The sequence below is a fragment of the Balearica regulorum genome, chromosome 1, assembly GCF_011004875.1.
Source record: "Balearica regulorum gibbericeps isolate bBalReg1 chromosome 1, bBalReg1.pri, whole genome shotgun sequence".
Lineage (NCBI taxonomy): Eukaryota > Metazoa > Chordata > Aves > Gruiformes > Gruidae > Balearica > Balearica regulorum.
The window spans coordinates 123,699,314-123,724,168 of NC_046184.1; the positions used below are offsets into that span (position 1 = coordinate 123,699,314).

General features: G+C 36.2%; 1 protein-coding gene across 3 annotated transcripts in view; it reads right to left on the reverse strand.

Moving 5' to 3' along the window:
- Positions 1-24,855, reverse strand: part of USP9X (ubiquitin specific peptidase 9 X-linked) — a 113,246-nt gene that overhangs the window by 7,956 nt on the left and 80,435 nt on the right. For 2 of the 3 annotated variants that reach the window (XM_075774088.1, XM_075774097.1), the window contains 18 exons: positions 23,390-23,498; positions 22,684-22,830; positions 22,417-22,563; positions 21,387-21,609; positions 18,877-19,097; positions 17,779-17,969; positions 17,160-17,333; positions 14,816-14,957; positions 13,882-14,632; positions 13,241-13,364; positions 11,729-11,954; positions 10,537-10,666; positions 7,285-7,470; positions 5,365-5,585; positions 4,194-4,282; positions 1,501-1,657; positions 846-1,058; positions 301-396 (listed from right to left, as the gene is read on the reverse strand). In XM_075774088.1, the coding sequence (XP_075630203.1) occupies positions 301-396; positions 846-1,058; positions 1,501-1,657; positions 4,194-4,282; positions 5,365-5,585; positions 7,285-7,470; positions 10,537-10,666; positions 11,729-11,954; positions 13,241-13,364; positions 13,882-14,632; positions 14,816-14,957; positions 17,160-17,333; positions 17,779-17,969; positions 18,877-19,097; positions 21,387-21,609; positions 22,417-22,563; positions 22,684-22,830; positions 23,390-23,498 (3,547 nt within the window). The remainder of the gene's footprint in view (positions 1-300; positions 397-845; positions 1,059-1,500; positions 1,658-4,193; positions 4,283-5,364; positions 5,586-7,284; positions 7,471-10,536; positions 10,667-11,728; positions 11,955-13,240; positions 13,365-13,881; positions 14,633-14,815; positions 14,958-17,159; positions 17,334-17,778; positions 17,970-18,876; positions 19,098-21,386; positions 21,610-22,416; positions 22,564-22,683; positions 22,831-23,389; positions 23,499-24,855) is intronic. The other variant, XM_075774106.1, reaches the window with a different exon arrangement.

Sequence of the window (24,855 nt, forward strand, 5' to 3'; positions counted from 1 at the left end):
CAACTCACAAAATAATATCAATGTCAACAAATGTGACAGAATCAAATTCAGTATGCACTAGACTGTGATGACATCTGTCCCCCTGCTCTTTCTATGGATGATTAATCACTGGTCAGGTAACATCAACATTCTCACCTGAAAACTCTGATGGTGAAACTGTTCCTGGCAAAGTGGAGGTGTACCTTTATCTTTAGTCCTCTGAGTGTGGTATGTGACAGTAACATGCTTCTGGCTAAATGCCTGTAATTTAAGCAAGCTAACCTGGAACTCTGAATAAATGGTTCAACTCTGAGCTTTTACCTGTTGATACTGGGAACCAGGTGAATGGGGATACAGTGGGGCATCTTCAGGTGGAGAAGACTCATGTTCATCTGGGGCATCAGGATCATCTGGTTCCTAAAGTTTGAAGAAACGTTTAATTTACTTCAGTAAAACCTATCACAATTGTTCTATCTAGAACCAATCGTACATGCAAGTGATTGTTTCAGAGGTGCTTGGAGAAAAATTCCACCTCACCGTGCCACCCATAGCTTTTACTGTACTACATAAAAATTCCCACTATCAACATATTCTTGGAAAAACAGGCCCATTCATAATCTACTTTAAATGGTCAATTTCAATTCTATACTGCTAACTCTTTAAGTGACAGATGTCTATAGAAACAGTAATAAAAGTAGAAAGATGCACAGGAGTATGTAACTGAAACCAACAAAACCAGAAATCCATATTTATAAAATACTTATAAGATGTGTACCTCTGTAATGACCAGAACCTGTTGCTAAGGTTAATTATCTACAGAAGCACTTTACTCCAATTTTTTACCAGAAGTCAAATTCATTCTTTACCTCCTCTGGGCAGAGTTCACAAGCTTTTGCAAGAGTCATTCTAGCACTGTGCGATCTCTCTAGGAAGTAGCCATTTGATGTTTCATTGCTTTGTATTGGTGGAGACCAATTATTATAGGTGTATTGGGGATTGCCAGTGTACGGTCTACGCTCAAGCTCGTCTCCAAGCCATTCTACCGCCCAGGTCCATTTTCTCTTCAAATCTCCATTGCTCTGCAGATGGAAAATTAACAATTCGGAATTATTTTCTCTGTTCTTCAAAAGAGAAGTATTTTTCCCCTTCCTATACATCAGCTATCAGAGAACAGACCACCAACACATATGCTGCTGTTTCAAAGACACCCCCACCAAATACTCTTTTTTGCATAAACTTCGAATTTGAAGTGAAGTCTGTAGATTTGCAGCTGCATTACAGAATCATGAGTGCAAGTTTAACCAAATTGTTCTCAATCCCATATATTGACCTTCTGATATAGGAAGGTTCATATGAATTGTACTTAGAAGTTCTAATTTCATCAAGGTGATGAAAACTGAATAACGGTGGGGGTTTTTTTGGTGGTGGGGGTTCTTTGGTTGGTTTTTTTGTTGTTTTTTTTTTAAATACAGAACTGGAAAAAAAAAACAACCCAGCGAGAAACAGAAAGAAAAGTATCACCTGAAGGATCTGGTAGGCTACAGGACAGTTGCTGAAGAGAGCTACCATGCACTTTATACACTGGTAAGCTCTTTTCTGATAATGATTCTTAGAGCGCTGAATTGTGTCAAACAGTCCATCCCTGTCATCTGGGATTCCCTTTAGTGCATTGTGAATCCTACAAAAAAACCCAAACAACAATCAAAACTTCAAGTCAAGCATTAAGAGTTTTCGTATTTGAATTAAGACCTCACTTACAATGTAATTACAAGAGGGATAGCTTGTATTCTGACTTCTGGTTTTAGTGAAGAGGTTTTTTTGTTTAAATCAGAAAACTAACTATATACATCACATATGTAACCTATAATTTTAGCATGTCTGGTAATATTTAAACTCTCTGAGATATATAAAACAAGTAAGTATGATTAATTTTAATCACATCAATCAACTTTAACTCATTAATTTTTATTACTTATTTTTAATATCAACTGCATTTACAAAATAGACCTGTTAACCCAATAGGTCCATACAGAATTGGAACAGTTAAATCCTCAACAGAATGGTTACTTATGTTATAGTTATGCTTCTCAAAGACACACTCTTTTAGATACAGTTCCTCTGAAGAGGAATGAACAGTACACATTTGTGCACAGCAGTAAGAAAGGACTCGGGCATTCCCTGAAACTAAGGCACTTTCCGTGCCTTCTGCTCTCGAACAAGGGGTAGAAGAATTAATTGCCACCCTGAAACTGCACGAACTGAGAACTGACACACTTTTGGCTCTGGAAAAAAGTCAGAGGAGGGCACAGCACCTGATGTCTCGAAGAGCTACACTCACTGTAGGAAAAGCAATTGCCCTCTTTCGTCATAGCCCCGCCAATGGTCAGGAATAGACTCCAGGCAGTCAACAACCTGGACGCCATCTATAAAGTGATGATGAGCTTTACTTCAGATGGTTTAATAGTGTTACAAGTACCACTACGTTATCTCAGACTTGGCATTTGAACTTGTCAAATCAAGAGAAATTTATGAGAGTGGGTTTGATGCCAAAGAGCAGCAGCAGCAGCCACCTCACAGTACAAGAATACAAGGAGAACTGAAGGATGCACACTACCTAAGATCAGATGATGCTTGTTTTCTAAGAGAGAAGATACTACTATTTACTAGGGACAGTTATGCTATTTGGTTGTTTATCTTATCTTAAAAAAATCCCCCACAAAGATCATTAAAATTCTATGATCATCACAGCAACACCAAAAGCAGGACAGAGACCAGTACTTCAAACTACTGCCAGAAGTGGCAGCAAGAAATCAGAGGATGACTGCAGCTGGCCACTTAAATACCCCTCTTCTGAAGCCTAACCCAATTCCAACAAGCACTGCAATTCCTGACACTGCAATCTTGAACGTGACGTACATCTCCAAGTATAGTGAAAGCCACACCACAACATTCAACCTCCTTCACATCCCATTATTTCAAACATAGCACTATCCCAAACAACCACTTCCATGATTTCTCACCTGCGTTTCCACCCTAAAAAATATTATTTTATTTCACATCTACTAGAGTGTGCCCATCCTCTACTGTTCTAGGAAAGTATTTGTTTATCAGGAAGAAAATATAAACAAACTGCATTATATATACATTACATATAGATACCTACGCAAAACTGAAAAACCTATGTATAAAGGCTTTTTTATATTTTTTATATTGTCCCTTACCTAAACTGTAATTCCTATTAAGAAAAAAAAAAAAAAAAGGTATAAATCCCTCCAACTCAGTTTTCATGTTTTGTAGTGTGGTAAACTAGATCACCATCTTCTTTTAGATTATCTTCTAAAGTACAGCTAGGCAACTGATAAAATCCTAAGAGCGCAGTCCAATTCCACAGGTTAAGTACGTGAGTTCACTCCAACACCCTTACTGTACACGGCAAGTGTGCTCTTACTCAAAGTATTTTAAATGCCATGAGAGATACGGTTGCAAATGATTTAGTCAATCCGATACTACCTTCATTCACTTATTATGAAAGTGACATTATGAAAAACTGACAGGTAGCACATAGATTTTGTGTTACCTCACCTACTACTATATGAAACTTCTGAGGAATTGACTATTCTCTCAAATAGTCAGTAATTGTAACAACTACATTTTTTAATCTCAACTTTCAAAAGCCTTATTCTGTAGACATATGAAAATTACATTTGAAACTGGATAAATATTTAATATATTGAAGCTAAAATTCTACTGAAATGTGATCACATAGAGAATATTTATGTATGAAACATGCTTTTCTCCCACGTTCAGACTTAATCCATGTTTTGGTATCAGTACTATGACTGATCTGCTTCCTACTAAGACCAGGCTATCTTTGAACCCTCCTGAATGAGATGTTTCTAAGAATCAATCTAAGCATCTCACAGTAAATACCAACGAGTTTAGCCTGAAGAGCACGTTCTCTTGTACGTGAAAAAATCTTGGGTTTATAGGGCTAAGTAGCAAATTTCTCAATAGTAAGGAAGGTTAAGGTGAAAAATTGTAGATTTGTCTCAAAAATTGAGATAAAAGTGGAAAAAAAATGGTTTATTCCTGTATTTTGATTTAATATATATTTAAAACAAACCTCTTGAAAGTATTAGCAACAGAACCACTGGGAAAACAAGCTGTACAAAATGTAATAATCTTGAATTATAAAAAGACAGGTAAAGACTAACCTGTGAGTTTGCCAAGAGTCCTCAATTAATAGGATTTGCAGCAGCAGATCCAAATAAGGTCGAAGCTCATACGTATATGAATAAGCAACCTTAAAAAGTAAAGATGCAGAGAACATAAGCAAGCATTCCTTGAATCATACAGATTACATAGTGCAATACAAGAACATAATTCATTTGAAGGAAAGTTTACTGTAATTTAAAGGATATTTCAAGACATAATGCATACTTTTTAAAAAAAAATGTTGATTGCGTCAGGGTTTTTTGAGGGTTGTGGTTTTGTTGTGTTTTGGTTTTCTTTTTGGTTGTTTTGGTTTTGTTTTAAATGTAGTAGGTTTTGTAAAGGACAAAATGTTTCCTTAGGAGTTTCTAACAGAATTGATCTGAAGCCCCAAGCATGAAATACTGAAGAGGTGACCTTAAAAAATGTCTTTAAAAAAGCAAAATTACAAAATGGCATTTTTCACCGATATTGCTACTTTTAGACAGTACATTGACGGTTATCTTCAAAGGTTATCTAAAATGTAAAATACAGGGCTAGTAAAGTATCAGTAAAGTGATTTTTATTATGATTCTTTTGAGTGCCAAACAAAAGGACATAGAAAAATGTGATGTTTACATGTGAGGAAAAAAAGGTGAATATAAATATGAGCTAACAAAAGTCCAAAATTCTATTTAGAGTGGTAAAGTGTGACTAACCTTACAGAGACTACAAAGGAAAACCAAGAGTGTGCCAAAGATTCCTTCCTGAGTCTGAAGCCAAGTATGTTCTTGCAGACTTGTAAAAAAGAACCTTATGAACTTACTCCAAATAAATACAAAGGAGATCTTGGGAAATGATTCTAACTTTCCATGCAACATAAGAAGCTCTTTTATGGGTAATGACAGAAAAACTGAAGGAAATGCTCTTGCAATACATAAAGACCACCTCAGTCTACTTTTTTTCCATCCTTAATATAGTGTTCCTAACTCATAAAAGGTCAATTGCTTTCCAAAACTCATAAAAGGACTTCTCATAGTACTCCAACATGATGTATAGACCTAAGAGTGTAAATACTGACAGAGGACGCCACCTTAAGGAAAGCTGGTTTATCAAGATATATATTTATATAAATATAGAATCCTGCAATATACAGATTATATTCCCATCTTTCTCCTAGCTTTTTATTTTTACCTGCCAAAGAAGTTCACTGAGGACAGTGGAAGAGAATTGAGGATTCTCCCAACAGCAGAAACGAAGCAACTTGATGGTCTCTTCAGAGTTGCTGCAATCTTCAATGATTTTCTTCACATAACTAGTTCTCACAAACAAAATGTCTGCTACGTTTTGCTGAAGTGCCATTATAGGTTGAGATAAATTAGGATCACCATAAGGGTTGGCAAGTGGGGGATTACCTAGAACAAACAGTTATTACAGATGAAAAGGTACTGAAGTACTTTCAGTGTAGACACAACAAAATACAAATTTGTGTAACTCATCAAAAAACAAGAGAGGGAGAAAAAACCCAACCCCTAACAGTTGATTTTCTTTGAAAAATGCTATGGTATGAAATAATTAAGGTTGGTGATTGTGAAGCTTGACACTTGCTGCCTGAGTGAGCTCCTTCTCCCTCTCAGATAAGATTATGCCATCACAATCAAAGCGGAACAGCTGGAGAAACATTGATATGCAAGAAGAGAAATTACTGAGTTTCCCCAGTGAAATCCTCTTATCTCTTAAATTTATCTGCTTCACTGCTTGTATAACACAGCCCAAATCTATCACATTTTAGGACACAAGGTCTATTTACTTCACTGGGCAATGGGAAAGGGCTCAGAGGAATACCTGTCAGAACAGTCCCATCTGAATGTCTAGGAGTGTACAGAGGAGTCATGCACTCTCAAAGAATAAAAATCAATGTATCTAATTTAGTAAACTTCATTTTGCAAAAGGAAAGACTGTTAATTTGATCCTGATGTTTCTGAATTTAGCAGTGGTTTTAGTTAATGTTTGAAGATGCCCAGAAGTCCAAGTGAGAACTTTTCTGGCTTAATATACTGAAGCAAAAAATAACTTTACTCTGCAAATAGTAATCATAATTAGTAGTCACAGTAATGTTCATACAAAGGAATTTTTTTTAGTACAACATTATGAACACAGCAAATATACAATTATTTTTCACAGGTAGAATATCTTTTCAGCGTAAGCCTCAAATAATGCACTAGAAACAAAACCAAATCAAAACCGTCAAATGGTTCTGAAGCTTATTATAGCACAGTAAAATTTTCAGTTCATTAATCTTATTACAGCACATTCTAGCCTATTGATTTTACAGCCTGACACATCAAGCTGTAATGAGTTTGCTATTAAATAGTTTCTCTACAGATTCCTAATCAGGTTTTCTAAAATATGTCTAATAGAACATGTACATATACAGGCTATAAAGTCCACATAGCCCAATACTCTGTCACCATTACTCAAAAATAAATGCACTCTATTCAACCACTGGAAATATTAAGGATTTATACTGTGGTCAACCAAATTCTAGATGATTCCTTATCTTCTATAAACTAAAGTGCTGGCTTCTGTTTGCTTTCTTGACAGCAAACAAACACCAGATCATTTTCAAGAGCTATCCCCAACAATGCAAGATCTCTTTACTGATAGGCACTATTAGCTATTTCAGAGCCTGCTGTAGTGATTTTCAGATTACTTTTGTACTGGTACCATTAATCTATTATTTAATTGTCTACTTAGAATCAAAAGATTTTACGCAACTCTTTACAATGAGTTTAAACTATTCTAAAATCATTACTATTTTGTAATCAACAAACTACTACTTTACTACTCAGTTGTTTTCCTGTATCTTTAAGGAATAAGCCAAGAAGCATAAAATACAGAACAGATTCCTGTCTTGTGCTTTTTAGTACGTTGGTACAGCAAATCAGCTTTGCTTATGGCAAAGATTTCTGTCTTTAAACAAAAGGAGTTGCTAAACCTGAAAGGCAAACATTTTTCCAGCTAATCCAGCTTACACATAATAGCTAAATATGCACAATGGGCATTTAATGATGCATTCGATTAATCCAAGGAAAACCTCAAAATTCACTATACCATTGATAGAAGACTGCATCCGTGATGACACATTGCAACAACGGATCAGCTGTGACACAACAGTGTATAGCTTCCCCAGTTCTGCATACTGGTATTTAATTGGAGGACCTGGACCTTCATCCAGAGCCACAAGCATGAAGGTTGCAGGAACATTTAGTTTCAGAAGTTGTGTCTTCTCTGCTACACCTTTACAGGGGAAAGAAAAAAAGATTACATTAAAAAAATCTTGTTTCTGACACTGACAATCTTCTTTTAAAAAAAAAAAACAAACTACTGTTTACGTGATTCGTAACTTTTTAGTTTTATTATAACCATCATTTATGCTTTCTGTGGAAAAAAACAATCAAATCAGTGAAGATGAACATGAAAATTATGTTCAGCTGAAAAATCACATTGAAGGAGAGTTATTAATTACTACAATTTCTTAACAGCGTTCATTAGCACTTAAGTAACTAGCATCTGTGTTGATAGCAAAGCTTTAGAGAAGTCTTTTGGGCAAAGAATTAATCTTTTTATGTGAGTCCCTGGATAGGATGAACACCCTCCCAGTATATTTCATTATTTTTTCACCACGTCCTATACACATCAATTACAAATTTAAGACATTTCCAACTGTGCCACACTATGCAGTAAGTACAAATAAGAGTGACAAAATCAATTTAAGAAAAACCAAAAAAACAAAATGAGAAAACCTCCACAACCAACCAAAAAATCCAAACATACACCTAGTTTCACTGTAAGAATACCTCACACATACTACACAAGCACTTACCAGTAAATTCACTATGTCCCTTCTGATCTTGTATGGTGTTTCTCAATTTGGTTAAAAGTCATGATTTTTTCATACATTTCCAAGTTTTTTTTCTTATTCTGAAATACAACTGGACCTTACCTACCATCTTTCGGATAAGAAGGAGGAATTCAGATAGCACCTTATTAGAGCTCTTCTATAGTATCTTTTTGATTATGTTAGTTTTGCAGTTACATCCTTTGTAGAACTGATCTCTTGCTTGCTTTGATGTGAACAATGTATTCTTTGATTTCTCAAAATGTCAGATAATTTAATCTTTTCCACAGAATTTGGAGTGTTGCAGGAACGATGTACTGTGGCTTTTGCTGGATGAACACTCTACATCCATACAGAAGTTTTCAGTTAACAGCAGTAAGACAAGCACAACTGGTTAATATTTCCATGTTTATCTTTGTGGGGTAGACTCTGACAATGACCCAGAAAAAAAATTTAGTTATGCTTTCCCATCTGGCTTCTGAGCCCTTTCCTAGTCAGAGGCTTCAAATGCACTGCCTGACTGTGAAAAGCTAGTAAAGAAGAAAACATAAGTTAGAGCAGAAGAATTGCATCTCTCTGTAATGAGATATCAGAACTGTGTGTCAATTCTATGTGGAAATACTGAACTAACTCCATTTGCACTGATACACTTGCTTATTACTTTAGCCACAAAGTTATCTAACAGAAATTCACATTTATAACTTGCCTGCATGAGTCAAAAACCAGCAATGGCTGAGCTGCTCAGTATTATGGGCATTTTGTAAAATTTCCAAGGGAACTGGATCTCCTAGCTTCATACTACTTTAATACAAGATGTTTTCATCATTTTATGTAGAGTAAGAGGGAGAGAGGATTCTTCTGCTATGGAAGAATATTGTATCTTATTTAGAACTTGCCATAGAGAAAGATGCTTTGTCACATAGGCTACCACACATGAATGAGAAACAGGCCCCCGAGAGAAGACCCTAGTAGCTGGGGAAATTAAGAATGTAGAGCTCTGTGACAATTCACTAGGTATGAACCTGTGAACCCTCACCAACCTGAGAGTGCAAAAGCAATCCTTTGTTTATTTGACTTGCATTTTATTACTCTTAATTGCCCTTCCTCAGGGCAAATATATAAAGCAGCAATGGATGAATCCACCTGAGAAACAGTTTATTCAATCATCAAGAATTTTCAGCATGCTGATAATGGCAAGAGAAAGCATGATCACAGCTGTTCACCTGAACGTGAACAAGACCGATCTCTGTTTAACTGCAAAAACAACTTTTGTTTGGAATAGTTACTTCAGATACTATTAGTATTATTTTATTCTATTCTTAGTATACAGGCTAGTGACTTTCTATGCAAAGAACTTACAAAATCCAGAATTTAATACAAATTTTTGTGTACTTCTAAATCTGTATTTATTTCTATTTTCATAATGCTGGCTACAATTAAGATCCTGAATAAAAATGGGTGATGCTGGAAGTGCAACAGCCAATATTTCATGTGGATCACCACAAAACTGATAATCATCTCATCTCAGTTATAGTATAGCATGTACATAATGGGCCTCAAGTGTAGCACCTGCAAACACAGGCAGTCCTACTAGTCTTGCATTCAAAGGTGCTAAAAAAAATTCATTTGCAATCATATTCAATCTCTAATTTAATCTTTTGTCAGAAAATTTAGGACTCTAGTCTTTATGAAAAGAATCACTGTCTCAAGCCTGGCCGAATTTTCCTTAAGCCTTCCTATATTCCAAAAACATTGGCTTTTCTTGCCTGTTTATCTTGGAGAACTACAATACCTGATAAATTTGTAGTGGAATGTCTTGATTCTTGTATTCTTTTACCTCATATGGTGTCTATGGTGAAAACATTCTGGCAAGCAATGATATCTAAGAACACATACAAACTCAGCTATCTCCTCAGCCTCCCAAAGAGTCGTTAAAGGGAAGACAAATACAGAGTCAGCCTTTTGCATTCATAGCTGTGAACTAAAGAAATTAATATTAAAAGGGCACAGTTGGAAGATATAGACAAAACATGACCATCTTTATTGACATTTCGATAAAAGAGAATCATGCATCTCTTTTTTTGAACTTTTATCTTCCTCAACTTCTTCAGGCTCAAACCAGTTGACAGCCCCACATGCTTCTTGAGTCTCATGACCTCCCTGCAAAGGAGCCCTGAACAAAGCATCATCTCTCTTGCCTTTTTTCACCCCCACACCTTCTAAGAATAACACACACTTATTGCTCCAAGCTCCTTGTGTTAATCTTCCAAGGATGGCAGGAAGACTAAAGCCCCAAAGTCCAAACTGGAGGAATACAGATGCTCTAGAGAGCATTTATACGGCATTTAGTGATAAATCTGCCTGAGGCTGAAAAACTGGATTCTCCTGCTGTTACCTGTGTAATTGGTTCATTAATAAAACTCATTTATTAGAGTGTCATAAGTAAGTGTGAGTGATTTGCTTACCTAGATTGGCATACATCACAAACAGATTGAAATACTGCTGCAAATGGCGCCCATGTTCAGATACTTCCCTTCTTAGAAGATTTAGTACCGCTCTCAGTAAGTGATCACTTAAACTTAAGTTATCATAAGCCTATAAAAAAAAGTTTTAATATTAGTGGTTGAACCTATCAAATCTTTATTTAGGTTATACTTTCTACTATGGCAGAGAGCAGAATTCGTAAAAAGATATGGGATTCATACAAGCAGCTGGTTGGTCTTCTGTACGTCATGCAAAGACAGACATACAGGGAATAAGATTCACATCACTGAATACCATGTAAGTCCAAGAAATGACGCAAGTATAGAAGCTTTTAATTGAGCTTTTTCTCCAATAGCAGCTAGGCTTAAAACCTCAGAAAAGCACATGCAGTTCCACTATGAACTTCATAGACTAAGACAGACAACCAAATCACCTCTACAGGTGTATCTCAAATACCTCATGAAACAAAACACTGTCAAAGCATATGTAGCTTTAACTTAATACAAATTCTTTCACTGGATACAGTAATGAAAACATTCTGAGAAGGTAAGTGGAACAATACAAATTGTCTTACTGTAGATATTAAAAACATGTCTAGCAAAGGCTCAGAAAAGGTTGATCTTTTAAATTTTAATACAGTCCAAACAAAAACATTATGACAAGCATTACATTAAGGTTTTGGCCTTTTTTTTTGTCAGTTCTAGGTGTATACAATTAGGCAATTCACTGTCTATTCCTATGCAAAGTTACAATTTTTGACAATTCCAATGTTGCAGGATACAGGGAAAGAAAATTTAGAGGAAACTCCTAGAGTTTTCTTTTTCTTTTTGCTGCTAATGTTGTTGTTTTGTTTTTTTTTATTTAAATGAAAAACAAGGGTTCATTCCCCTACACATTAAGCCACAACTTTTATTTTGCAGATTTCACACTCGCAACTCAACTAAAAGTTCTCACTACTTAGCCTTCACAGAGATTTATAAATGAGGGGCAACTGAACCCCTCCAACAGCAACTCTCACACAAACTGGTTAACATGATATATGTAGTGCAAAATGGACTGTAAAGCTCTCCTGTTAACACTGATGCATCTACTACAGAATCGACTTCACATTAAATGCTTATAATGAAGAAGTAAGAGTAAGTTCAAAAAGTTTTTCGTTGGAAAATTAAATACCTGACTGGAAGGTCCAGGAGAGGCAAAAGGTGAAGGACATGGTCCGTCTTGCAACGAAAAATGTGCAATAAATACTATAAGTTTTGCAAACGCACCCCTTACTTCAGCACTAGGGCATTCCAAAAGATACTCAGAGAAGCGGTTTGAAACATTAAAAAGGACATTGTGTGCAAACCAAAAGCGTACATTCTTGCTGTGACGAAGAAGGATGCATAACGCATCATACCTGAAATAGAAGATGACACAACTGAGAGATTATGACCAAATGCAGACATTACTGAATTTTGGCAGGCATATACTTTTACAGAATTTTAAGAAAATACATGTTAAACGTGACTCCCAAACTGTTTTCCTCACAAAATGCTTACAATCAGATAAATTGTAATTCCTATAGTGATACTCTCTGTTACTAGCAATCACAAATTAAAAAAAGATACTTCAATTAAAAACCTAACATTTAACTGTAGCATTTTACTTCTATCACTCCTAAGAACCAAGACAGGATGACATCCCCTAACTCCTGAACTACTACTCAACACAAATTGAGCAGCCATCAATCCCCCTGTATTGGAACTGGGGGAGAGGATGAGCAGTGGAGAATGTGTGAGGTAGATTTCATGAACTGCATATAAGACGGGTAACTAAGTATGTAACCTATCAAGAATTTATATTGTCATTTAGAAATCTAAAAAAACCCCAAACCCCAAAGAGTAAACAATCTGTTGCAGAGAGGGTCTTGTGTGACTGTCCTCCTTCCTGCAGAAATATTTGAACTCTTCATCTCTTAAAATAACAGAACTAACTTACCTACTCTGAAAGTTGCCACTGGAGAAAAACTTGAGGTAGATATTTGCTATGTATTACACAACTACATACTAGTAGCTGGTAAACTACTGGTCATGACTACTTTATTTTCTCTCTAGTTCTACCAGTAGTAACCCACACTCCTCTCCCCAGCACAGAATAACCTAGCTTAAAGACCAGAATGCTGTGGTGCTATGAATAAGATTGTATTTTTTCTTATAGTACAGTTTTGAATTACAGGCCCTATAGCAATGTACTAAAGCACTCTACTAAGAGAGTCTAAAATACGTGTTTCAGAAACAGAATACAAACTGCAAAAATTAGTTGAAAAGAGCTTTGTTTAAAACTACTCAAACCATCGACAAGCCATTCTGAATTAAAATCAGAATGCATAACCTATTAGTTTTGCACTAATGATAGATACTACTCCTTTATTCTTTTTAAAAGGTAGATTTAAGCTCTGTTTGAAAACGAATTTTGAAGCTGTTAAGTTCAGCAGCTTATTTTAAGACTCAGTTTCTTTCCAGTATTTTCTGTTCAAATCCCCCCCGGCCCCGGCCTTTTCATGTGCACCCTGACCATGTGTTTGGGGGATGGGGAAAAATGGGACAGACCACTAACACTTTTTATTGTTATATGTATATAACTAGGATCTTTTAACAGACATCAAACTTCCAAAACTGTAATTGTTGTTAAGAAACAGGATACCAATCACTAGCAGGGCCACGGACTATTTTCTTTGTATGAAATCCTGTGGTGAAGAGAAATCTAGCAGCAAGCTGAATACTAATCATAGTTATTTCTTCTGCTTCAGGCAACAGATGATCTTGTCCTAAAGAAAAATCAGAATATTCACATGTAGACAACGTAAAAGCAATTTACTTTTAATAATTTAACTGACTCCAGATTACTATTTTCTCTCCCATTGTGCTCCAATTTTAACAGGAAACTTGATCAAAACAGCCTCTAGCTTCTACAATGTATCATTTGAAAATGTAAAGCTTTCAGACAGATACCCAGAGGCTAACACGTCTGTTTTTTAGAAATTCAGCATCTCACCTTTGAGAACTGTCTTCCACAGAACAACCCACAAAATTAAGTATTTTAACATGACTTAGTACATAAGCTGACTAATAGTTGATAATTTATTGCAGTATTTTTTGCTAAATATTCTGGCATGTTGTCAATGATGAACAACTCAACAGACGTTTAACTGCTGAAGTCCAGAAAGACAGAGTATTCAAAGCAGAATGCACAAAATTTTCACTGGCTAGACAAATTCTTGACAACAGAAATCAAAACTCTTCTTGCACAAAATTAGTCCATAACTATTGTACTAATATACTGACCTGGAGGAGGATTTAAGTAGACACTGTTACAAGTAAGCAACTTCTTTATGAACTGGAAATATTCTAGGCTGTACTGCATACGATTATGCATGAACTGCACGTTCTGCTTCCGTACGCTTCGTTCAATGGCTGATGGCATTTTAATCTGATGGGGTTTAGTGGTGATAGCGAGTTCTGAAATATATTTTATTAGTTCATTGTCTTTGTCTATTGTGTCCATACGTTCATAAAAAAGAATATAAGCATTCCACCACCTCTTCTGGCGCCTGTAGGACATACGTTTCATCATGTGATCAAATACTTCTCCCATGTATTCTCCACCAAAACACTGATTTTTCATTTCTTCATCATCATCCATTTTGCACTCTGTCACATCTCCATCATCAAATTTATACCACCGATTCTTCTCACCATCTCCACCGTTCCTCTGGATAATATAAGAGTAATAATGTCCACCACTGGCCTGGCCACTGTGTACAAGTACACCAACAAGCCTGTATTTTGTGCTCCCAGAGTGTTCGTTTTCAGACTGTTCATTTTGTATTATCTGGTTTTCAGGATTTACATCGTCTCCTTCCAATTTAGCTACACCTGCCACGGTGTAAGGCTCCATGTCCAGCTCTCGCGGAAATTCAAAATAATCATTGAACTTGATTGCACATTCCCTTTCCCAGTCATAATCAAATCGCTTCAACTGGATTGCAAGAACTGGAGGCAACTTCTTAATCAACAAGCGTTTCACTGTATCAACCTAAAAAAGGACATGAACAGTTATCAGTTCTTAAGTTTCCATTCATATGCTCTTACTGACAATTAAGCAACTTAACTTCTTTCCCTGAACTTAACTTTTTTCCCTGAACATGAACTAAGACTGAACTTTGTAGGGCTATAACGTCACAGTTGTACACAAGTTTAATATATAAGGAATCATTACCTTTTTGTTGCATTTTTCACAATGATATGCATTTGCACCTTCCAATAAATCTCCTTTGACGTACTGTTCCAGAGAATCAAGAAGGTTCTGGTGGTTTCTTATATCTACATTCAGAGTTGTGAAGGATTCCTCGCATTCGTACCTACCAATGGACAGACATAAAAGAAAAGTTGAACACGTTTCTACCTTTATGTTTACAGGTGCTACACAGCACCTTACTACAAAAGCTTTCTTTGGGATTTGATGTCGACTTCTGGCAAAAGGAATTAAGCAGTAAAAAAAAAAGAACGAACTCTTTTATTGCGGTCTTCCTACAATTACATTACAGCATCTGCACATTGTATTTTTTAATCTGCACTAAAGACAGTTATTTTATGAAGATCATAGAAATGACTTCTATGTCTCAAGTTCACTGAAAAGATTGTAGAAGTTGAATCTTTTAGCACATCTCGTTTTTAAAAGCAGCTAAACTAGTGCAACAGACTCTTGGCTAACTTAAGCTAGTAGAGAAGCATAGATAGCAAAGCAGAGTACTTTTTCCATTGCTGACCTTTACTGCCAGGAATTAGACTGATAAACACAAATTTTGTATCATACCTAAAGACAGCAGTTCAAAACATATTAAAAAAAACCCCAAACTTTTTTATTTTTCTATCTGAAAAAACCTGAACAGCTGTCTTCATAAAAGTAAAATTTGCACATTTATGACTGGCTTTGACTTATTGTGTTCTGATATAACCTCCAAATTCCCAGCAATGAACCAGCAATGCTTGAGAGACAACCAGTCAAGACATCTTGGAAACAATTTTATATATTTTTAAAGATAAAGAATTGATGAATAAATTTTAAAAATTGCATCTATTCCAACATAACCACACAGGGCTTCTTTCTTTGATATGCAATCAAGCATACAAAGTTTTTTATAACCATGAATAAATTGATATTTAGAAACACTTCGACCAAAACAGTAATATTCATTCATCTATTAAATAACTTAAAAATTTAGGAAGGCTGTTAATCTGTCATACCCCAATCCAATAGTTCAGTTTCTCATCAGTTTTCTCCTCCCTAAACTACATGGGACTACATTTTTATTAAGAAGTACAATTATGCAAATCCAGTAGAGTTCCAAGGAGACAGATAATACTTCAGGATAGTACATAATATCAGGAATGAATGGTAACTCATGTTGCTTCACATCTGCATCTTCCATTTAATTACACATTGCATATAAAATAAAATCTTTCATTTAATCTTGCAATATTTCCACTTACTTCTGGTCACACATTTTAACCCATGAAACCTAAGATATTCCAATTATAAGTTCTTCTAATTCACGCATGGGCTCAACTGAAGTTGAAAGATTACCACAATAAAATCAGTTTGTATCAGTGTTTTTTTCCTGTATTTTAATTGCTAACTGAAGGATAACAGTAAATGGTCAACTTTCACAATAAAGAGAATTTGGAATGCTAATGGGCAGCAATTTATATCGTTTAAGAATCACACACGATCTGAAAGATGTAGTGAATAGTTAGAAGGCCAGCTGTTGGTGATAGAAAATTTAATGCAATAATAAAAAAGCCAACTGTTGAACAAAAAACAAGTGTATTACTAGACCATCTTGAATCTTGCATGCTATTCTAATCATCCACCTCAAAGGGGATACAGAGGAAGTCCAGAGAAGTACAACTGTACAATGCCTAGTTCTATTCTTTCGCTACGAATTTGTCTTTGATCACCACTGTCTGTGGGCTACAGGCTTTCAGTCTGATTTGGTATAGGTGTTTTTTTACACACCCTACATGAAGCTGAATTTCAGTATTTACATTTAAAGTTCATGAAAAATACAGCAGAAATCTTAAGAAAAACTTTCTACATCATTCTTCTTAATTACAGCTTACACAGTAAGTACAAACAGGGTTTTACTCACTGGAATTAAAGATTCATACTTGGATCAGCTCTATCCACACACTATGCAAGACAGAAGACAGCAAGAGCTGTTGACCGTATCTTAAAATTTTACACATTGCATTTGGTCCCTAAGTTGTTTTCACTTTTAACATGAAAAAGCTCTATCTTTTCCTCCCCTGATCAATACACAATGCTTCACATACAATCTGCTAAGTAGAAACAATAATAAGTATTTCAAGGCACTTGAAGACAAGTTAATGCTAAGGCTGTAGAAAAAACAGGGCAGCAAATTCTATTAGCTTTAAAAAAAACCCAAACCAACCACCACCACCCAAAACCACACAAAAACTCCACTCTTGACTTTTTAGTCCCTTTTATAAGGATACAAACACAGGTTTTTTGGTAAGAAAGGAGAATTTTAAACACTTACCGATGTGGGCATCCTTGACAAATCTTCTGATCAGCAAAGGACCCTCCTAAAACTTTACTTAACATTGCTGGATGGCCCAAAGCTTTTAAAGCTTCATCTAAACTGTCCACCAAGGAATTAAAAAATTCTAAAGCATCATGTTGTTCACGTAGATTTACAGGTTCACCCCAAAGTCTGAAAACAAAAGCACATTCTTGTCAAATATTTTTTCTTTTGTTCCCCAACAATTTATTTTCTAAAAAAATATTATTCAAGCTATTCCCTCCTTCTTACTAGGCAAAATTATTTATTGGTTTGTGATACAGTATACCAACTGTTACTCTGTCCCTGACACTTATTTACTGGTAAGTAAAAAGAAGCTTTTGTGTATAACTTCATATTTAATTCAAAGAATCAATATCAAGGTTAAGAACTGCTAAAATTCAAAATAACCATCTTGGTTTAAATTTCGGTTTATTAACAGTCTTCTACAGAGTGGTGAAAAGGGAGGATAACATACAATGATGCACAAGTTCTGCTAATTTACACTTAACATCACTATCATTTCTTCTACTAGGATTAGTTTTGCTGCATTTCAGTGGTGCAGTGAACAGACATCAATACTAAATTTTCTATTTACCTAAATTGTTTCCAAAACCCTCTTGGTACATAGTACTGTAGCCTGGAAGCTGCTAGATGTCCAAAAATTACTTGGAGATGCCTCAGAACTCCAATATTGTACTCTTTTCTATCTTCTGTTTTACTCAGGGCTGGTTTGTCTTCATACTGATGTGGATAACCAAACACATCATCTCGCGGGTCAACATTGCTCTGAAAAGCAGAAGAAAATTTGTGCAATTAACTTTGATATGTAGCTATCCCATAGCTAGTTGTATCCCTTGTTTAATTTAACCATCTACGGTGTTTCATATTCTCATCTGAAGAAACAAATAATGTCTTTGTACACATTAATGGAGTTCTGGTGGCAGAAGCGGTATACAAATTCAAAGAGTGGTAGGGGTTGGAAGGGACCTCTGGAGATCATCTAGTCCAACCCCCCTGCTAGAGCAGGATCACCTAGAGCAGGTTGCACAGGATCACGTCCAGGTGGGTTTTGAGTATCTCCAGAGAAGGAGACTCCACAACCTCTCTGGGCAGCCTGTACCAGTGCTCGGTCACCCTCACAGTAAAGAAGTTTTTCCTCATATTCAGATGGAACCTCCTGTGGTCCAGTTTGTGCCCGTTGCCCCTTGTCCTGTCACTGGGCACCGTAGAGAACAGTCTGGCCCCATCCTCTTGAAATCCACTCTTTAGATATTTATAGCATTAATAATATAACCTCTCAGTCTTTTCTTCTCCAGGCTAAACAGACTCAGCTCTCTCAGCCTTTCCTCGTAAGAGGAAAGAGATGCTCCAGTCCCTTAATCATCTTTGTAGCCCTCCAATGGACTCTCTCCAGTAGTTCCCTGTCTTCCTTGAACTGGGGAGCCCAGAACTGGACACAATATTCTGGTGCTTTCAAGTACAAATCCATGAGGAGGAAGTTTGCAAACCCTGCTACTTGGATCTTTTGAACTGCCTCTGTGGCAGCGAGCCTATTCAAGTAAGGAATATTATGCTATTGTCCCCACTGCTAGCAGTGGAAAGCACAGTGATTAGCAACTGAAATTTGTTATAACCTTTTCATATAAAAGAATTCTATATTAAAGATAAGCAAGTTCTACATAATTAAATTTACCTCATTGTCCTGCTTTTCATCCCCAGACATGTCATCATCTACATCACTGCCTGTGCCTTCAATTGCAAGAATCCCATTCCTGATGGCCGGAATCATGTACAGCTGCTGAATGACAGAATTCATGTAACAAGTGGCACCAGCATTTTTCAGTCCTACAAATCCCTTTGGCGGTCGAGGTCCAACAGGTGGTAGATATTCCCATTCTGTAAGCGCTTCACAAGCTAAAAGAAAAGAGCAGAATGCAAGAATGTGGTAAGGAAACTATTTTGTTATAAAGAATTAGACCATCAATGCAGTACAAAGGGCAGTTGTATAAAATTAGTATTAGTCTGTATCACGCTGCAGTTTAATAAAACAAATGTTCCACCAGAAAACTTAATTGCTAAAATTAACCCAACTTCTACGAAAGATAGTTCTATCTGTAATCTTAACATTATACCATTTTCTTCTCTTGCATAACTAAAAAGGTGGCCAGACAAAAATTCAGTCTATTTATGCATAAATCAGAAGTCTTCCCTCAATACCAGCAAGTTTCTTAACTGAAGAATTCAGTTGAATCAATCTAGAATATATAACCAATTTATATGCCTTTCACAAATTTATAATACTTTTAAAATAACAGTATTTCACTTATGACTCACTTATCCTTGCCACGATGGGGAGCAGTTTTAGATAATGCTATCTATATGACTTGTAATAGATTTTTTCTCCCGAGTCTTCTCCCTCAGACCTCTCTCATCTCTTCAGAGTACATTTATGATCACAGGTTTCCTATGCTAACCTGTTCTGTGGTTTTAGCACAAAAAATTCTGATGTAAAAGACAGTAAGAGAGCATGCATGTTTACAAGCAAGCTTTACTTGGTGTATGAAACACACAGCATGCACAGTTCATACATGTGTTCTCTACTCTGTCTGATATACCATGGAGATCTGGCGTTCTATTGTGCTTATCAAGTATCTGAGTGGAAGGAAATGTCACAAAATGCTTCTAATTGTGAGGTGATAAGAAATACACTACTTCCTGACAGAAAACGGTGAAGATAAAAGGTTGAGGCCAGGGCAGCGGGATAGGACCATAAAGCTGCACTTTTCATTTGAGATGGAACCAAACAGGAAGAGATTGAAAAACCCCAAATAACTCACTGATACCACCAACTGGGCAAGTAGCATGGCCATTGTGAGAGGTAGTGGGCAATTCCCACTGGGGGATACTATTTCTAGCTGCTTATAGTTTTGCTAAACTCTACAAGTTAAATTACAAAATGGTTTGGGCTGGAAGGGACCTTTAAAGATCAAGTCCAAGCCCCTGCCAGGTTGCGCAAAGCCCCATCCAACCTGGCCTTGAACACTTCCCAGGGATGAGTTATGCACAATTTCTCTGGGCAATTTGTTCTACTGTCTCATCATCCTTATCATAAAGAATTTCTTCCTCATGTCCAACCTAAATCTACCTTCTTTCAGTTTAAAATCATTGCCCATTGTCCTGTCACTAAAGGCCCTGGTAAAAAGCCTGTCTCCATGTTTCTTATAAGCCCCCTTTAAGTATTGAAGGGCTAGAATAAGGTCTCCCTGAAGACCTCTTCTCCAAGCTGAAGAACCCCAGCTCTTTCAGCTGTCTTCCCATATGAGCTTGGGTTTGCTTGGTTTCTTCCCCTCCCAACCCCTGTTAATATTACAGCCAAAATGGTTTGGCTATCCCATTTAGGGTTGCAGAAAATATGTTCCTGTTTGGTTTTAAGAAAGTATATATTATTTTTTTTAAGAAGTCTTTAATAAAGTCATGCTTTATTGATAACAAAATCTTGGTTAAGTATGAGCTTTTTGCCATCCTTGTGAAAATCAGGTCAAGCTTCATTTGACTATCAGCTTTTGAAACACTAACATTTGTAAGTTTTTGTACATACTGCAATTGCTATAAAGTACTTTTTCTACACTGGAGAAAGATTAAGTGCAGAGCTGTGCTGAGACAATGCCAAAACTGAAAGAACAAACATTTGAGAGAGGACTATGACAAGCAGAGAATGAGTACAGAACTAAAAAGGGAATCAGGACAGTGGACCTGTGTCTGCGTGTGAACAATGATGACAAATTAGGTGAGCAACCAAGAGACTGGCACTAAAACTAAGCTGGAGATACCTGATGAGGTTCTGGGATTGGTTAGGCAGAGCCTGAAACGATGAAACAAAAGTAGAAGATACAGACAGAATGAGGTTCCTGGGAGCTGGTAGGGACAAAGGGGAGTAGCCAGAGATTGGGATAGGAAGGGTCATACTGTGTGACTGGGGCAGGAACCTGGATGCAACCATGTAATGCAAGTCAGTACTTTTACTGCATAAAGGAGAACAAATAAAGGCTACACTGAGAAACTTTTCTAGATTTTGACAGCCTGATTTTGCAACATTAAAAGCAACCACAAACTAACATCTAGTTCAGTTGATAATATAAGCAAACCCTATACATAATATATACATTAAAAAGTAGGAAATAGATAATTAAAAGCATTACATACTAGTGATTGCTGTACCTATGTAATACATTTCAGTCAAGGTGTCTACTATCTGTTTGAGATTTCGGACACATCCAACTGCTAGTGCAACTAGTAGCTCAAAGCCAGCATTAATAGTAGCTGGTGAACTACAGACTGGTATGGCCTGCTCAGCAGGCAATTCTCCATTTCTCATGTATTGTAGATAAACATTGGATGCTGGAAAGATGAAATCATCTATCAACTCCTGAAAAAAAACAAAAGAACATAAAACACCTGTTACCATAGAAACGCACACTATTTTATAACAGAATAAGAGTTATTATATAAATGAATGTCTGAGGACCAGACTACTTAAAAAAAGACTTAAAATTGAGACCAACGCTATAATGAGCTTTTAAATTTAGAACAGAATAACTCCATCCTAAAGTGGTTCCCTGCAAATCCACACCCCCACTGCAAGTTAAAAATAAATCTGTCTTATTATTGATTGGTAAAAATTTTCTTTTGCCAAACCAGTATTATCTACAAAGCTCTTTATCAATTAGTGCTGAAAAACACAATGTTGCTGCTGTATGTTATCAGATGTGTTTTCTTTGTACCTCTGATTAAAGAGACACTCAGATGCCATGCATTTGTTCAAACCTGCCATAAACATTAATAGCACTAATTAAGAACACGTGGAGAAAAGACAATACAGGGGTAATGAAAGAAAGCAGTCCTGTACAGAACTATCCTGTATCTAGCTCACTATCCTTTGTGTGATGTTTGCCGAGTCTTGGAGTAACAGCTCACTAGGTCACAGCAACTCCATATGCAGTGGTTCCAAAGAATGAGAAAGTTAAGTACTCTTACGATTGAAATGTGTAATTTAAAAAAAAATAAAAAATTAAAATATTAAACTCCAATTAGAAGCCCTCGTCAAACAGTTACATTGGGACCTTTTATGGTTATGGACCACAAGACGCGAAGCTTCTTTTTACCTATTTATCATAAAAAAAAATAAATTAAAAAAACACAAAACAACTCCATAGGTCAAAAAACTTTAACTTACTTTAATGAGATTAGCACCTCCTTTTTCACAACCAATATGGTATTTCTTCTCAGGTGTCTGGAATGCTAACAACTCCTTTGTTACTCCAAGGTGACCCTCTAAGATAGTTTCTTCAACACCTGTTTCCCCTGTTCTTTTTACTTCATCCTGCCATTTAAGAGAAAGTTAAGATACTCTAAATAATATACATTTCCAAGCTTAAAACTGTACTTAACAACAAAGCAGCAAAAAGCTGATTATCAGAAATAAATTCATCCTAAAACTTACCCTAATCCTCTTAAGCCAGTCAATTTCATTATTGAGAAGAACTTCAGCATTGGGTACATTAATGTTACTGTTGTAAGCATAGTTAAGAAGATGTCTTAGGAGAGTGAAGTAGTCTCCAGAATGCTTAGCTCTCTCTCTTGCAGTACTCTAGGTAAATGAAAAACACATGATATATAATTCACACACACTTCTACTTATAGTGCAACATTAACATACTTTCCCTAAAATTGGCAGTAAATATGAAAGAAATGTAAGATCATTTTTAACCTTTTAGAATTTTACAATTGTATTTATTGTTAATGAGTGACTTCTGGACTGTTTTAATATCAATTTCTATACCTGAATGGGAAACAAACAGTGAAGTGATCAAATGTTCAAGAGAGCCACGAGCATGCAGGATTGAAAAGCCCTGGAAGGCCCAGTAAAAGAAGACATTAAGCATAGGTATCTATTTAATCTGCTAATGACTTTTACTTGAAGGTTAGCATTCACTGAAGATCAAATGAAAGCTTATTGTTCATGTTCTTATCAGAAAACGCAAGAGTCCCTTTCCCCCTCATCTAACTCAAATTGAAGTCTACTGTGCTGCTTGCCTATAGGTCAAAAGGAATCTATACTTGAGTGACGGTTGTTAATAGCAATTTGCCTTTTCTTGCAGATATTTTGTCTTCACATTGTACTGAAGCCTTCACCTCTAAAAACTTACCCCTAGAACAGTAAACAGGAGGGTAATGAAGAAAAGGAGAGGTCTCTGTCCCATGCAACACCTGGTAGCCATTAAAAAGAATTGCTCCTGGGCCATCTGACGAACAGTTCTGGAAATAATTTAGTACAAACATTAAATACAGTCTCCCTATCCAAACAGAACATAAAAAACAAAAAAACAATTAAATTTGTGCTTATCTGCTTAATGCCATGTTCTAGAACTGCAAGTAATATAAATCCGAATACTTTAATTATTCACTACCCATCACATTTTTTCTCCTTGTAGTGAAATTTTAGACACATGAATTACTATTATGAAACCTGTTCCACAAATCACATATTTAAAGCTAAAGAAAAAGAAACTTATCAGCACCTAATCACTAAACCTGTGCAACTGCCAGCAAACATTGCATAACACAACAAGCAATTTGCAACCATAAATAAATTTTTCTGGTTTTTCTAATCAAGTACCAGTTGTGCCTGAAAGACAAAATAGAATTACCCTAGTAAAATTGCTCTTATGTATCACAACAGCAGTTTGCTGAGCATCTATGAAGTGATCAAAATTTATCATTAGTAAGAAATGAGAAAAAGATAACCCTCTGAAAATTCAAGTGGCTAGAATGAATTTTTCCATCTAAGAATTTAATCTAACCACTGGAATAATGTGGGAAAAAAAGATGAAAAGAAAAAATTAAGGCAAACCCTATTGTTTAAAGTTGTAAGATTAATTGTCTGAGCATTATATCTTGTAAAAACTGTTAGAAACAACTCTGCTTCAGTGGGGAGAGACTACAAATGAATGCTGTACTTTACAAAAATATGTCAACATATAAGAAACTGAATTTTACAGGTCCTTTTTGGTGTGGCTGCCATCGTTTTCTGCCCATGAGGTCACTAGAAAGCACATGAAAGAATCCTGTTTCCTTCAGAGTTCTTTCATGTGCAGTTAACTGTGCTTCAAAGACATGCAAGAATGACCATGAGGTCAGAACAAAGATGCCTCTAGCTGAGCATTCTGTTTCTAGTATACACCTCAGAAAGTACAGAAGAAGAGTGAAGCATGCAGTGACACTTCTCTAGAACGTTCTCACAGCTTCTAACAATTTGTGGTTCAGGAAGACTACCAAAGGCAGTATTTCACAGCCCTCACTGGACAAATTCATGAAAGAACCCCTCAAACTATTTCCAAACTGAAGGTTTATACTGCTTAAATGTCATGCTCACTAAGTTCTTATACAAAGAAACACTGTTCTCTATTTATTCCCCCTTTGCTACTTCTGATTTTAAAGGTCTCTGTGGTATTCTCCTCCCACCATTCATCTCTTCTCCAATACGAAGTGCCCTAAGCTATTCAGCTGTTCCTCAGATGGAAGTCATTTCAGAGCTTTGATCTCCCTCGTCACCCTTCTCTGATCTTTGCAAGTTCTACTACATTGCTTTGAGCTAGAGAAGACCATGGGGTGG